This window comes from Microcaecilia unicolor, chromosome 5, assembly GCF_901765095.1.
Source record: "Microcaecilia unicolor chromosome 5, aMicUni1.1, whole genome shotgun sequence".
Taxonomy (NCBI): Eukaryota; Metazoa; Chordata; class Amphibia; order Gymnophiona; family Siphonopidae; genus Microcaecilia; species Microcaecilia unicolor.
Genome location: NC_044035.1, coordinates 346702089 through 346717763, shown reverse-complemented (window position 1 = coordinate 346717763; position 15675 = coordinate 346702089). Strand labels below are relative to the sequence as shown.

Genomic DNA, 15675 nt, shown 5'->3' with positions numbered 1-15675 from the left:
GGTATTCCCTGATGTTAGTTGAATGTTGCCCCCCACCCCAAGGGAAAATTTACACTCAATTGCCAAGCATAACTCCTCAGTTCAAAGACACTCTCTCTTTCAGTGGGTGAAAATCTATACATGGAAAGTCTTCAGTATGCAGATATTGTGTGCTTCCATACAATTGATCAATAGGGAAATACTTTCAAGTCCCCGAGAGAATAGTGCTGGTGGCACCATCAGGTGAAAATATGATTAGCTTAAAACAATTGAAAGATAGACATGACTGGGCAAGGTGGTTATCTGAAGTGAAAGCCTGATAACCAGGCCCTCTAAGACAAGCTAACAGTTTATGCCATGGTTGTATAGAAACACAGAACGGGATAAATTCAGTAAACGGCACAAAATTGGACACCAAAAAAAAAATTGCTGCTCAAAATATTCAATAATGGGCACTGAAACATGGGCAGCCATTTACAGAATTAGTGTTCAGTGTCAATTTCAGCATCCAGTTTTAGGCGCCAGGTATTACGCCTGCTGAAACCAGGTGTAATTCCTGCACTCAAATTGGGCGCATATCCCCAGTATTCTATAATACTGCAAGCACATTTTAGGAATACCCTTGATCCGCCATGTACCTCCCATAGCCACGGCCCTTTCTGGGTTGTGTGCTTTAGGCATAGATTGTTCTAGAATAGTGCACAGCAAGATGTAAGTCCAAATCCGAACTGGTGGCAATTAGCACCCAATTATTGGCACTGATTGGCTTGTTAGCAAATTTAGTAGGGTGCACATCTGGGATAAGTGCCGAAAAATCAGTGCCCAATTTTGTGCACTATATATAGAATTCGAGGGAGAATGGGTTTTCTTTTTTTTTTTATAACTTTATATATAATACCATTAGGTTCCCAACTAAATGGGTACTGTGTAATATCAGACTTCAATACAAATTTAGACAGTGGCATAACAGCGGATTTTGACCAGTTAACTTTATACCCTGAAATATTTGAAAAAGCAGTGATATTATTTAGAATGTAAGGGACAGAATCAATAGTTACATACAGCAAGATGTCATCAGCATAGATAGACAATTTAAATGACTCATCCCTAAGCTTGACACCCAGTATCTTATGATTTGCACGGATGGATATTGCCAAGGGTTCTAAGGCCAAATGAAACAATAATGGAGACAGTGGACACCCTTGTTTGGTACCTCTGTGAAGGGTAAATTTGGAGGAGGTAATATTGTTAGCATAGATGAAAGCTTGAGGAGAGGCGTAAAGTACTATAACCATACAAATAAGGTTCATTAAATCCAAACCAAGTGAGTATTTTAAACAGGTATGACCATTCAATACGGTCAAATGTCTTTTCAGCATCTAGTGATAATGCATCAGCGGGGAGTCATCCTCAACTGAATGTGCTAGTATGTTCCAAAATAGCCTACAGTTATCGGAGGGTAGTCTGCCGGATACAAAGCCATGCTGATCTCGATGAATAAGGATGGGCAGAACTTTTTGTAGGCGGTTGGCTAATATTTTGGCATATATCTTATTGTCTACATTTATGAGTGAGATGGGACGATAATTTGAAACACGGGTAGGGTCTCTCCCCGGTTTAGGTATTACAACAATTTTAGACTCTAAAAATGTACTCTTCTCTCCTCTATGTTGAGATAAATTTTCATATAGAAGAGCTTGGGTGCAAGAATTTCTGCCAATGCATTATAAAATTCAACTGTTAGACCATCATTACCAAGAACCTGGGTTTTCTGAAATGAAAGAAAAATCTGTTAAAAAATTAAGAGAGAGAAAGACTGTACCTTATGTGACCACCAAATATATCAGTAATTAGAGTCTGGACAAAGTCTGCCTGCCGAGTGACGGATGATTTGTTGCGAGGACCCACTTGCTCCCACTCATCCCTCCACTACCTTCCCCATCCTGCTGTTGCAGCTGCTGTTCTTCTTCCTCGTGCCCCAGCTGCATCTCGGGGCCATTAGAAACTGAATTCTGCATACAGGAAGGGAGGAGAAAAAGAAATAAATGAATAATTCAGCAGATCAACTATATTTATTCCAACTTGTATTAGTCTGCTTGGGATTAGCTGAAGATCCCTGTGGAGGAGTTTACAAGGGATTAGTAAGAATCTTGTGTCTTTATTTGAAGAATGTTTTGACAAGATAAACCCTTGCAAGAACATTCTGTTACAACTTATGGTGCATACTGGATATAGAGAAGCAAAGGAAATTCTGGGCACTGACTTTCCTTAAAATGCATCGTTACAAGAAAAATTAAAAGATGATCTCTGGTTTACTATGTAAAGATTTCAAAATTATAAAAGGTTGTCTGCTGGTTGTTTCTGAAAAAGAAGTGCCTGGGTTTCTGCTTCAGAAGATGCTGATTATTAGTTTAAAAAGCAACAGATGGTATAATCTGTAGTCTGGGATTCATAGAACTATCTCTCTATATAAAAGGCAACACCAACGTTCTATGAAGCCTCCAGACGGAAGTGTGAAGGGGGAGAGATATCCGGTTTCCCCATGAGTGTCTGCCCTGCCCTCTCTGTAACACAAACAGTTAGTGAAGGAAAACAGCAGAGCACGAAATCAAATCGCTGGCTCTGTAACAGTGAAGGACTCAGAGGGGGGAGGGGAGAGAGGCCAGGAGGGCAGGGACACACACACTCCACATGCACACAGAAGAAAACATTGCTAGCCCCTGTTTCATTTGCATCAGAAACGGGGCTTTTTTACTAGTGTACAATAAAGATTGTAATCAGATATAAAGATAGACAAGCCATATTTCTGAATATTCACCTCAGGGGCGTAGCCAGACAGCAGATTTTGGGTGGTCCTGGGCAAGAAGTGGGGTGGGCAACAAGTGTTCTCCACCGCACCAAAATAATATCTCAGATGGTGGAAAAATGCTTCTCTCCACCTTGGCAGTCTGCAGCAGACATGCGCTGAAAACTGAGCATGGTAGGTACCAGTATTGTGGAAAGCAGCATTTTCGTTACCATCCATGCCCTCAAAGGGTTTTACAAACAAGGCTTTGATTCAGCAAGAAAGCAGCTTAGGCCTGTATAAGCATTGCAAAGAGCTCCAGAAGTAGTTATACTTTTCAAGATACCTCTAGTAGCAATCTTAAAAAATAAAAAATAAAAATAAAAAAAAAAAAAGGGGGGGAGGAGGTGGGGAGAGTGCTAGATCAGGACAAACAGTGCACTCCAAATACTATGAGTGAAAGAGAAGCAATTACAAAAAAATAGGTTCTAGGCTAGAACAAAAAGTATCTAGTTTGTGACCTAGGATAAAACCAGCACTGGATATTTATACATCAAACTTGCCAACCTTCAGTGAACAGCATGCTATACGTGTTTTGATGTTTGTTTCTGAAGCTTCTGTTTTAAGGAGCTTAACTATCACTAATCCTTACCTGAGTTTTTCTCCCTTTGATCTTGAGATAACTGGGGAGGACACAGTGCTGGCTCTTCCATCTATTGCTAGCTCATCCCCAAGTGAATTGTAAAATGGCCACTTGCGTTAAGACAACAACTGTTTAACTCTTCTTGACAGAAATACACTAGGCCATTGATTCTTAAGAATTACCGGCTATGTCATCTTTCCCCTGTCGCCAAAGTTATAGAAAGGATGGTGCTGAATCAGATAGTTGTATCTGTACAGCAGAATGGGTTGCTTGAGTCCTTTCAGGATGGTTTCAGGAAGGACTTCTTTTAACCGATGTCGTCATTTGGCCAGGACTAGATCATTGTCTTTGCTATTTCTTTTAATGTTACATTTGACATCATCAAACATTCCATTTTGCTACAGCAGCTGCACTCATATGGGTTTGCTGATACAGTCCTGAATGGTTTATATCTTACTCTGTTGACCAATTTATGCAGGTTCACGTAGATGAATCACTTTCCTCTGTTCACCAGTTGAAGACGGGAGTCCTATAAGGCTCTGCCTTATCTGCACTGTTATTTAATTTATACCTCTGTCAGGAATTTTGACACCTCAATGTGTACTACAAAATAAGTGGATGCTATTCATTTTTTTCTCATCTGATTGTTCAATTGATGACGCTATTTCCAAGCTGCAGGAATATTTTCATCGAGATTATATGATTTGCATCTTACAATTATTCTGCAGCTCCTTGTGACTCTGTGCAAGTCACTTAACCCTACTAAATAAGTACTTGTATATGATATGCAAACTGTTTTGACTGTAACCACAGAAAGGCAGTATATCAAATTTCATCCCCTTTCCCTGTGATTGCTGGGTAGATTGAGTCCGAAGTTATGTGCTGACAATTTGAGGACTTTATTGCAGAGACTGGTGTTAACCAAATTCAATTACTGCAATTATCTGTATTTGGGGATTGTGCCTGTTTATTTACTGGAATATCAGCATCACATATATTACCCATGTCTTAAGGTTCTGCACTGACCGCCTATTCATTTAGAATAAGGTTGAAGATTCTGATCTGAATTCAGCGTATATTTCAACATGCCAACTGTACTGAAGATTTGTAGGCCAGCAGAGCCTTCAGATCAGAAGGATGCTGCATCTGACTATTACTACTACTACTACTACTATTAGCATTTCTATAGCGCTACAAGGCGTACGCAGCGCTGCACAAACATAGAAGAAAGACAGTCCCTGCTCAAAGAGCTATGTAATAAAAGTGAGCCAAGTATAGACAATCAAGCCATTGTGACATCACTGATGAGGTTGGCTCTTATTGGTGGACTGAGCATTATGACATCACAATATTAGCTCTGGTTACAAGAGACTACTACTACTACTATTTAGCATTTCTATAGCGCTACAAGGCATACGCAGCGCTGCACAAACATAGAAGAAAGACAGTCCCTGCTCAAAGAGCTTACAATCTAATAGACAAAAAATAAATAAAGTAAGCAATCACAATCAATTAATGTGAACGGGAAGGAAGAGAGTGAGGGTAGGTGGAGGCGACTTGTTACAAGTGGTTACGAGTCAAAAGCAATGTTAAAGAGGTGGGCTTTCAGTCTAGATTAAAGGGGCCAGGATGGGGCAAGACGTAGGGGCTCGGGAAGTTTATTCCAGGCGTAGGGTGCAGCGAGACAGAAGGCGCGAAGTCTGGAGTGGCAGTAGTGGAGAAGGGAACAGATAAGAAGGATTATCCATGGAGCGGAGTGCACGGGATGGGTGTAGGGAAGGACGAGTGTGGAGAGATACTGGGGAGCAGCAGAGTGAGTACATTTATAGGTTAGTAGAAGAAGTTTGAACAGAATGCGAAAACGGATAGGGAGCCAGTGAAGGGGTTACAATAGAAAAAGCTGTCAGGCGTTCCAAGTCTTATACCCTGATTTTACAGAACTTTATGAAGAATACAAAGAAATAATCAAGCAGAAAAGAGAGAGCGGGACAACCAAAAGAGGAACATGATGCTGCAAGTGTTCCACACGGACAGATTTATAAATCGAAGGGTTGAATAGACTTGGCTGTGTGGCCATGTTTTTGGCTAAACAGCCTGACTCAGGGGTCAAAACGGATTGTATACAGCCAGCGAGACAAAAATATACATGACTATCTCTTATATTTATTTATCATTCATTTATATTCTGTCTAAACACTATGCAGATAGATATAATCTCTACTGAGGCAATAATAAAAATTCAACAGAACTGCAGATCAAATAAGGACTTGTAACATCACTCTGTCCACATCATGAAAGGAGAAACAGGGATGATATGATACAGATGTTCAAATATTTGAAAGGTATTAATCCGCAAACGAACCTTTTCCGGAGATGGGAAGGTGGTAGAACGAAAGGGCATGAAATGAGATTGAAGGGGGGCAGACTCAAGAAAATGTCAGGAGGTATTTTTTCACAGAGAGGGTGGTGAATGCTTGGAATGCCCTCCCGCGGGAGGGTGGTAGAGAGGAAAACGGTAACGGAATTCAAAACATGCGTGGGATAAACATAAAGGGAATCCTGTTCAGAAGGAAGGGATCCTCAGGAGCTTAGCCTTGAATGGGTGGCAGAGACGGTTGGGAGGCGGGGCTAGTGCTGGGCAGACTTATACGGTCTGTGCCAGAGCCGGTGGTGGGAGGCGGGGCTGGTGGTTGGGAGGCGGGGTTAGTACTGGGCGGACTTATACGGTCTGTGCCCTGAAAAAGACAGGTACAAATCAAGGTAAGGTATACACAAAAAACTAGCACATATGAGTTTATCTTGTTGGCAGACCTGGATGGACTGTGCAGGTCTTTTTCTGCCGTCATTTACTATGTTACTATGTATGTTACTGATGTTGCAAGTCCTTAATTGATCAGTGTCCCTCCCTTCATTGTTACTGCTTCCCTGTTTTGCAGAATTTATGAAGTAACTCAATATGAATCTCTCAGTGGTTAGCATTTACCTTGGTGGGAGTTTCAGTATTTCTGACATCTCTCAGATTGTTGTTATATAAGGCAGCTGTTCATTATCAGTTCTGGGTTGTATTATTTCCCTTTCAAATTATGTTTGATTGTAATCCAAAACTAGACGAAGAGATAGTGGATGATATGGATGGGGAGACTGCATAGGCCATATGGCCTTTATTCTGCTATCATCCTATATAATAATTCTCACCTCCAACATTCTGAGGCTGCCTGGAACCGTGGATCCCTTGGAGGTGGTCTGGAGTTGGAGTAGATAATAGTGACGTCACACAACCCACACCAGATTGGCCAGTAGAAGGGAGAGGGGCGGAGCCACGATAAAGGGAGCAGCGAATCAGCACAACATGGGGAATGCACAGCAGCAGGAACAGAAGCCTCTCTCACACAGTCACTCTCTCAAACATACACACTCAGAGGAAAACCTTGCTAGCGCCCGTTTCATTTCAAACAGAAACGGGCCTTTTTTTACTAGTATTCTATATTTCTATGTATAAAACAGACAAGGCTGATAGAATCTATGGACGTTTCCCTGCACTGCTTCAACAATCATCTTTAACGCTGCACAGGAAAGAAGATCGTATGGAGGAATTCATTCTTTCTCATCCCTTTCCCCTTCTGTCAAATATAAGAATGTTTTATTTAGTGATATGGGAATCTCTTGATAGATTCTGTGTTACATCTCTCAAGCTAAAAAATGACTCTGTAAGAGTAAAGACAAGCTAGTAAGCCAGAGCTGGCAAGCTCTGTGCCATATGGTTCTGTGTACATCTTTATTTAACAAACTGCTGGATCCACAAGGGTCTCTATTTTAAACTGGAAGTCATGACAGAATGATGCTGCTTTAGCCAGAAACAGCAATAATACTTCTGCTCTTTCCTTCTGATGACAAACACCACTATTTCATATGCGTTAAGTAGCTTGGTGCTAAACCAGACAAGAGTGTAATGCATTTAAACTGAAGATAAGTATAAGCCTTATCACCAGAATGGGACACTGTATCCCTGGCTAGGGCCAAGAACAATAAACAGTCCTTTCCACTGTAAGATATTATCCTAGGGAGGAAACCACAGCTGTGAAGAGAACATTCACTTGGTTTTCTAAAGGAAGCTTTCAATAGTTAATTAACACAATCTTTCTCCGATATGAAATGCAAGATTGGGATACCACTTCCACTAAGGACCAGGCTGTTCTCTAATCTTCCTGAAAAAGTCATGCATGAAGTCAGCATTTTCAGATAAGAATACATTGCGTTCATCAATAAGTCTCATACTCAGTTTCCACAGATAAAATATACTACTCATACAATCTGTATTACAAAATACAAGAAACAAGAAATTAAGAACGTGGGTAACAAGTTAAAACAATCCTATCCTACTGTAAATAAAAGGCAGTTGGTTCACACAAGTGATGTCTATCTTTCATTCGGTTGGTCCATACAGAATACTACTACTACTACTACTAACATTTGTATAGCGCTACCAGGCGTACGCAGCGCTGAACATGAGACACACACAGACAGTCCCTGCTCAAAGAGCTTACAATCTAGGTAAAAACAGACAGACATTGACGGGCAAGGGAATTACTGGTAAAGAGGAACAGGAGAGAAGGAGGGCAAATGAGTAGGGTTAGGAGCCACAACGCACATGGTCTTACATGTAGCTTTCAGTGCTCTGGCAGGATCACAGAAATGAAAGCTGAGAAAAGCAAGATGGAAGGAGCCTCGGCTCCCCTTGACCACTGCTGCACATGCTTGGGGAAAATAAAGGACAGTCTGGCAGACAGGACAGGCCCTAGACAGAAGTACAGCCTAGGCACACTGGCTGCAGCACAGCTGGTAGGGCAGGTAGAGGCTACTGCAAATGACTCACACCACAGTGGGAGAAAGCAGGCCACACAGGCTACAGGACAAACACAGAGGGTAAAGTAACAAGACCACCAACTGAGCCCATCATGTTTGAGACCTCATCAGAAATCCTTTGGTACAACACTTTAGATATAAGGAACACATATATAGAATGTAAATAGTTATACATACATCACAGTATGCAGTATGGAACAAACCACTCGCCTCCACCTACCCTCCCCTCTCTTCCTTCCCGTTCACATTAATTGATTTGATTTGCTTACTTTATTTATTTTTTTGTCTATTAGATTGTAAGCTCTTTGAGCAGGGACTGTCTTTCTTCTATGTTTGTGCAGCGCTGCGTACGCCTTGTAGCGCTATAGAAATGCTAAATAGTAGTAGTAGTAGTATTCTGGCGGATTTAAAGGGAAATTCCCTTTTGCATCCATTTAAAAATATTAAGGATATCAACATGTAACCATTTATACTTCAGTCTCTTCCCACCCCTGACATTTCCTTTACTTACTACAGAGCATCAGGTCTGGTCTTGCCAGTCTCAAGTGGGTAATATAAAGCACCTTATATTTGACTGTGTGTGCCTTCGTATATACTGGCTAGAAATCTGGTCACAACTGGTAGACATTTTTCACCTTCCTGGCTCAATCACTTATAAATTTGTGATTCTCAGGGATCAGTGCTACAAGAGTTTGCTGACTCACAATGAAGGGACTCTAGTTAGCACCATGGTATCTTTAGCAATGAAGGTAATCTTCTCACATTGGAAGTCCTTACACCAAGCCACCTACCAGGAATGGTGCAATTTATTGCTCCAAATCTACAAATACGAATCACACCTCGCAAAGAAATCTTCACGCTTTGCTTTATATATAGGGAAAAATGGCTACCACTTGTATCTTATTTTGACACCGTACAGCGATAAGCACTAAATTGGATGTATCTTATGCCCTATGCATGCTTTATACTTCGATTTGTATCCTGCAGCCCCCCCCCCCCCCTCCTCTTTCCCTCTTTTTTCCTCTTTTCTACCTATAGTGCTGGACAGACTTGTACGGTCTGTGCCAGAGCCGGTGGTGGGCAGCGGGACTGGTGGTTGGGAGGCGGGGATAGTGCTGGACAGACTTGTATGGTCTGTGCCAGAGCCGGTGGTTGGGAGGCAGGGCTGGTGGTTGGGAGGCGAGGATAGTGCTGGGCAGACTTATACGGTCTGTGCCAGAGCCGGTGGTGGGAGGAGGGGCTGGTGGTTGGGAGGCGGGGATAGTGCTGGGCAGACTTATACGATCTGTGCCCTGAAGAGCACAGGTACAAATCAAAGTAGGGTATACACAAAAAGCAGCAAATATGAGTTATCTTGTTGGGCAGACTGGATGGACCGTGCAGGTCTTTTTCTGCCGTCATCTACTATGTTACTATGTTTTTACCTCTCTCTTTTCTTTTCTTAACTTAATTTGAACCTAGATATGGATAGCTACTTCTTAAATGTGAGCTCCGATAAAGAATTTGTAAAATGTTGCTTGTTGCAATGTTGTGAGCTCTTGCTTATATTTGTATCGAAAATCAATAAAAGAAATTAAACTACAGGAGGATTTGCAAACACCGATACAGTTCTGTTCAAAAGAAGATACAGTTAAGGTGCATTTAACAACCCATCCAAAACAATTGTTAAATACTTCTTCTTCATTGCCCTGAGTGAGTATGTTATCTGAGTTTTTAAAAATTTATTCCGGGCTGGGACTGCTCTTATCCACTCTGCAGAAGGCACACAGCCATTTCTTCATAAAAACTCATGCTCCATAATATAGCAAAACAGATAACATTTGGAAGCAAAACTTAGAAATGTTGTGGTAGCCATATTTAAATTTGGCCTGGAACATTATTATTAAAATTGAACACTTAATGGTGGTGGTTATAACAACAACTTTTTGGACCAAACCACTGAAAAGGTTATAGAAAATGAGAAGATCAAGATTTTGTAGAGATTTTAACGTACAAACTGACTGGCTCTAAGGACACAGCACTCCTGACATCGCGGTCATAGAAAAGAAAAATCTATTGCTAATAACAGGGCTGCACATCGATTAAAATTTTTAATCCCGCGATTGATCGAGTGGAAGAGTGGCCTAGTGGTTAGGGTGGTGGACTTTGGTCCTGGGGAACTGAGGAACTGAGTTCGATTCCCACTTCAGGCACAGGCAGCTCCTTGTGACTCTGGGCAAGTCACTTAACCCTCCATTGCCCCATGTAAGCCGCACTGAGCCTGCCATGAGTGGGAAAGCGCAGGGTACAAATGTAACAAAAATAAAATAGATACTATTGGAAACTCTACATGGAATGTTGCTACTATTGGAGATTCTACATGGAATGTTACTACTATTGGAGATTCTACATGGAATGTTGCTACTATGGAGATTCTACGTGGAATGTTGCTATTCCACTAGCAACATTCCATGTAGAAGGCTGCGCAGGCTTCTGTTTCTGTGAGTCTGACGTCCTGCACGTACGTGCAGGACGTCAGACTCACAGAAGCAGAAGCCTGCGCGGCCACATTGGTGATCTGCAAGGGCCGACTTCTACATGGAATGTTGCTAGTGGAATAGCAACATTCCATGTATAATCTCAAATAGTAGCAACAGTGGAGGAGTGGCCTAGTGGTTAGGGTGGTGGACTTTGGTCCTGGGGAACTGAGTTCAATTCCCACTTCAGGCACAGGCAGCTCCTTGTGACTCTGGGCAAGTCACTTAACCCTCCATTGCCTGCCGCATTGAGCCTGCCATGAGTGGGAAAAAGTGCAGGGTACAAATGAAAAAAAAAAAAAAAAAGATCAAAACATAAGAAAGTTGAAATAAAATTTAGCATGTACACAGTTAACATTTTTTTTAATTGTTCCTAAACATTCAACAAATAACTGATTCCAGTTTCCTTTAAAAAAAACTCAATTCCTTCAGGCATGTGAAAGGCAATTCTATAAGCCTGCGCATAGAGACATGCGCCAAGTGCCAACACACGTCACCAAAACAATGAAAGAACTAGCACAGGATTTTCTAACACTGGGGCTTTAATGCAAGGTCTGAGGTTAGCATTTCCTTCTGCACCCAGTGTAGTGAGAATTTCATGCCTGTTACTTCTCTTTACTGCAAGCAGACAGAACCAGCAACTTGATGAGGAGAGGGGAAGGTACGTTGAAACAGATTAAAGTGATAGGAAATGCACAGAACAGCATTTCACACGTCCATAACATATGCATAGGTAACTACCTATGTGTCAATAGAGAAACTAGGTCTTACCTGATAATTTTCTATCCTTTAAGTCCTTCCAGAAAAGTGAGGGTTATGACCACCGACCAGTAGGTGGAGATAGAAAATGCAGAACTGTGGGGTACTCTATAGATTTTGTATGCAGCTCCTACAATGCAGTATTTTAAAAAGCAAGTAGTGGACAGGAAGAATAAATCAAAAGAAGAGAAGAGCCTCAAACCTTTTTTGTAGAACTCAGATCAAGAAACTATGCCTAGAAACGTAGAACCCAAAACAATGAAAAACCTCTGCAAAGAGAGCCGAAACCGTGAAGAAAATAGGCAATGGTGCCACAATCCAGAAGGATTTTTCATAAATTCTGGAATAATCTGAAGGACTAAAGGAAAGAAAATTATCAGTTAAGATCTAATTTCTTGTTCCTTAGCATACACAGACTATTCCGGAAAAGTGGAATGTGTAAAACCAATTCCTAGGAGGGATGAGTAGCAACAACTGCTGCCCTGAGAACATATGCTCCAAAATCAGCATCAAGCTGGGCCACTACATCAACACTGTAATGCTAAGAGAAAGAATGAAGGAAAGACTCGCTGCTCTGGCCATATTGGAGGGCAACACCAGACTTACCTCCACTCAAAAGGTAGTCATCCCCCTTGTGGAATGGGCCCGCAAGGCTTTAGGTGCCTGTTTACCTGTGAGGATGTAAGCCGATGCAATGGCTTCTTTCAGCCAGTGAGCGATCATCAGCATCAACAACGTCTATCCCTTTCAAGAATGTCAGAACAGAACAAATAACCTGTTCGACCTCTTAAATTCATTGGTAACTTCTAAATACCTTAAGAGTACTCTGCAGACATCAAACAGTCACAAGGAGGAAAACTGAGTACCACAGTCCTCTCTGCGAAATAAGAAATCTATTGATTGGTTAACATCAGGGGCGTAGCCACGGGTGGGCCTGGGCCCACCCAATTTGGGCTCAGGTCCACCCAGCAACGGAGCACCCAATGGGACTTCTTTCCCCTCCCTCCGTCGGGCAGCGCGCGCCAGCCTAACTGTACAACAAAGCTGCACGGCACCGGGTCCGTCAGCAAGCTGCCGTGAGCTCCTCCTTGTCATCTTTCGGCAGAGGTGTTAGTTCTGCTGCTATATCTGCAGCGGATCAATGCGGTGCCAGGGCTGTCTCTCTGTACGCTGCTGCGACTGCTTCCTATGCGCTAGCCCCGCCTCTTCAGAAAGAGTATCGGAGGTGAGGCGGGGCTAGTGCAGAGGAAGCAGTCGCAGCAGCATACAGAGAGACAGCCCTGGCACCGCGTGGATCCGCTGCAGATTTAGCAGCAGAACTAACACCTCTGCCGAAAGATGACAAGGTAGGAGCTAGCGGCAGCATGCTGACGGACCTGGTGCCGTGCAGCTTTGTTGCACAGTTAGGCTGGCGCTGCCCGAGGGAGGGAGGTGAAAGAAGACCCATTGGGTGCCGGTAGGTGGTGCCGGAGAAACCTGCAGTGGTGGCTTGGGGGGGGGGGGGGATTCGGGGCAGTGGGTAGCCAGACAGCCAATTTTGGGGAGAGGGGGGAGAAAATTTTGTGCCCACCCACTTTGTGCTCAGGCCCACCCAAAATTGCCTGTTTGGCTACGCCACTGGTTAACATGAAAGGAAGATTCAACCTTAGGAAGAAAAAAGGGCACCATGAGAACAGAGACTTCCATAAAACAGAGGAAAGAATCACAATCATAGTGGGCATGGAGCACAAAAATTCTTCTAGCTAACAAAATAGCCACAAGAAACATCCCCTTTATCATTTTCGTTGCCCTTCTCTGTACCTTTTCTAATTCCACTATATCTTTTTTGAGATACGGCGACCAGAACTGAACACAATATTCGAGGTGCGGTCGTACCATGGACCGATACAAAGGCATTATAACGTCCTCATTTTTGTTTTCCATTCCTTTCCTAATAATATCTAACATTCTATTTGCTTTCTTAGCCGTCGCAGCACACTGAACAGAGAGTTTCAACGTATCATCAACGACGACGCCTAGATCCCTTTCCTGGTCGGTGACTCCTAACATGGAACCTTGCATTACATAGCTATGATTCAGGTTCCTCTTTCCCACATGCATCACTTTGCACTTGCTCACATTAAATGTCATCTGCCACTTAGACGCCCAGTCTCCCAGTCTCGTAAGGTCCTCTTGTAATTCTTCACAATCTCGCGATTTAACAACTTTGAATAACTTTGTGTCGTCAGCAAATTTAATTACCTCACTAGTTACTCCCATCTTTAGATCATTTATAAATATGTTAAAAAGCAGCGGTCCCAGCACAGACCCCTGGGGAACCCCACTATCTACCCTTCTCCATTGAGAATACTGGCCATTTAACCCTACTCTCTGTTTTCTATCCTTTAACCAGTTTTTGATCCATAATAGGACACTACCTCTTATCCCATGACTGCAGTTTTCATGAGGTACTTTGTCAAACGCCTTTTGAGAAACCAGATACATAATAGCTACCAGCTCGCCTTTATCCACATGTTTGTTCATCCCTTCATAGAAATGTAATAGATTGGTGAGGCAAGATTTCCCTTCACTAAATCCATGCTTTTGAATATGCTCTGTAATTCTGTTCTTTATAATAGTCTCTACCATTTTGCCTGGCACCAACGTCAGGTTCACTGGTCTATAATTTCCCGGATCCCCTCTGGAACTTTTTTAAAATAACGGCGTTACATTGGCCACCCTCCAATCTTCCAGTACCACGCTTGATTTTAAAGATAAATTACATATTACTAACAACAGTTCCGCAAGTTCATTTTTCAATTCTATCAGTACTCTGGGATGAATACCATCCAGTCTAGAAGATTTGCTACTCTTCAATTTATCAAATTGCCCCATTACATCCTCTAGATCTATAGAGATATCATTCAGTTTCTCAGACTCGTCAGCTTTGAATACCATTTCTGGCACTGGTATCTCTCCCAAATCTTCCTCGGTGAAGATCGAAGCAAAGAATTCATTTAATCTCTCCGCTATGGCCTTGTCTTCCCTGATTGCCCCTTTTACCCCTCAGTCATCAAGCAGTCCAACCGATTCTTTTGCCAGATTCTTGCTTTTCATATACCTAAAACAGCTGTGACCAAATCAGAAGACTTCATGGTGCCGAAGAAAGGAGCAAAGCACCAGAAAGAAAAGGGGTAAGCCCAACCAAAGCCCAGGCCTAAGTGCGGTCTTCTAAACACAGAAAAAGAAAGGGACATAAGATTTCTTGATGAAATCAAGGACAGCTTCATGGAACAGCTAGTTCAGGAGCCGACAAGAGAAGGAAAAATACTAGACTTAGTCCTTAGTGGTGCTCATGATCTAGTGCAGGGGGTAACGATACGAGGGCCGCTTGATAACAGTGATCATAATATGATCGGTTTTGATATTGGCATTGAAGGAAGTGAAACTAGGAAATCAAGTACGCTAGCGTTTAACTATAGAAAAGGTGATTACGACAAAATGAGAAAAATGGTGAAAAAAAGACTGAAAGGAGCAGCTCGCAGAGTAAAAAACTTGCATCAGGCGTGGATGCTGTTTAAAAACACCATCCTGGAGGTTCAGGACAAATATATTCCACGTATTAGAAAAAAGGGAAAAAAGACTAAACGTCAGCCGGCGTGGCTAAACAGTAAGATAAAGGAAATCATTAGAGCCAAAAACAATCCTTCAGAAAGTGGAGAAGAGATCCAACTGAAAGTAACAGGATAGATCATAAGGAATGCCAAGCCAAATGCAAAGCGGAGATAAGGAGGGCAAAAAAGGACTTTGAGAAGAAATTAGCGTTGGAAGCAAAAATACATAGTAAAACTTTTTTTAGATACATTAAAAGCAGGAAACCGGCCAAAGAGTCGGTTGGGCCGCTGGACGAAAATGGTGTTAAAGGGGCGATCAAGGAGGACAAAGCCGTAGCGGAGAAATTAAATGAATTCTTTGCTTCGGTCTTCACCGAGGAGGATTTGGGGGGGACACCGGTGCCGGAAAGAATATTTGAAGCGGGGGAGTCGGAGAAACTAAACAAATTCTCTGTAACCTTGGAGGATGTAATGGGTCAGTTCAGCAAGCTGAAGAGTAGTAAATCACCGGGACCTGATGGTATTCATCCCAGAGTA

The 15675-nt window shown here is 42.4% G+C and overlaps 1 protein-coding gene across 1 annotated transcript in view; it reads right to left on the bottom strand.

Annotated features, from left to right (window-relative positions):
- Positions 1-15675, bottom strand: part of LOC115470915 (ubiquitin carboxyl-terminal hydrolase 10-like) — a 200593-nt gene that overhangs the window by 46014 nt on the left and 138904 nt on the right. Inside the window, 3 exon segments of the mRNA XM_030204534.1 lie at positions 1802-1905; positions 1908-1984; positions 3537-3545. Of these exon segments, the coding sequence (XP_030060394.1) occupies positions 1802-1905; positions 1908-1984; positions 3537-3545 (190 nt within the window).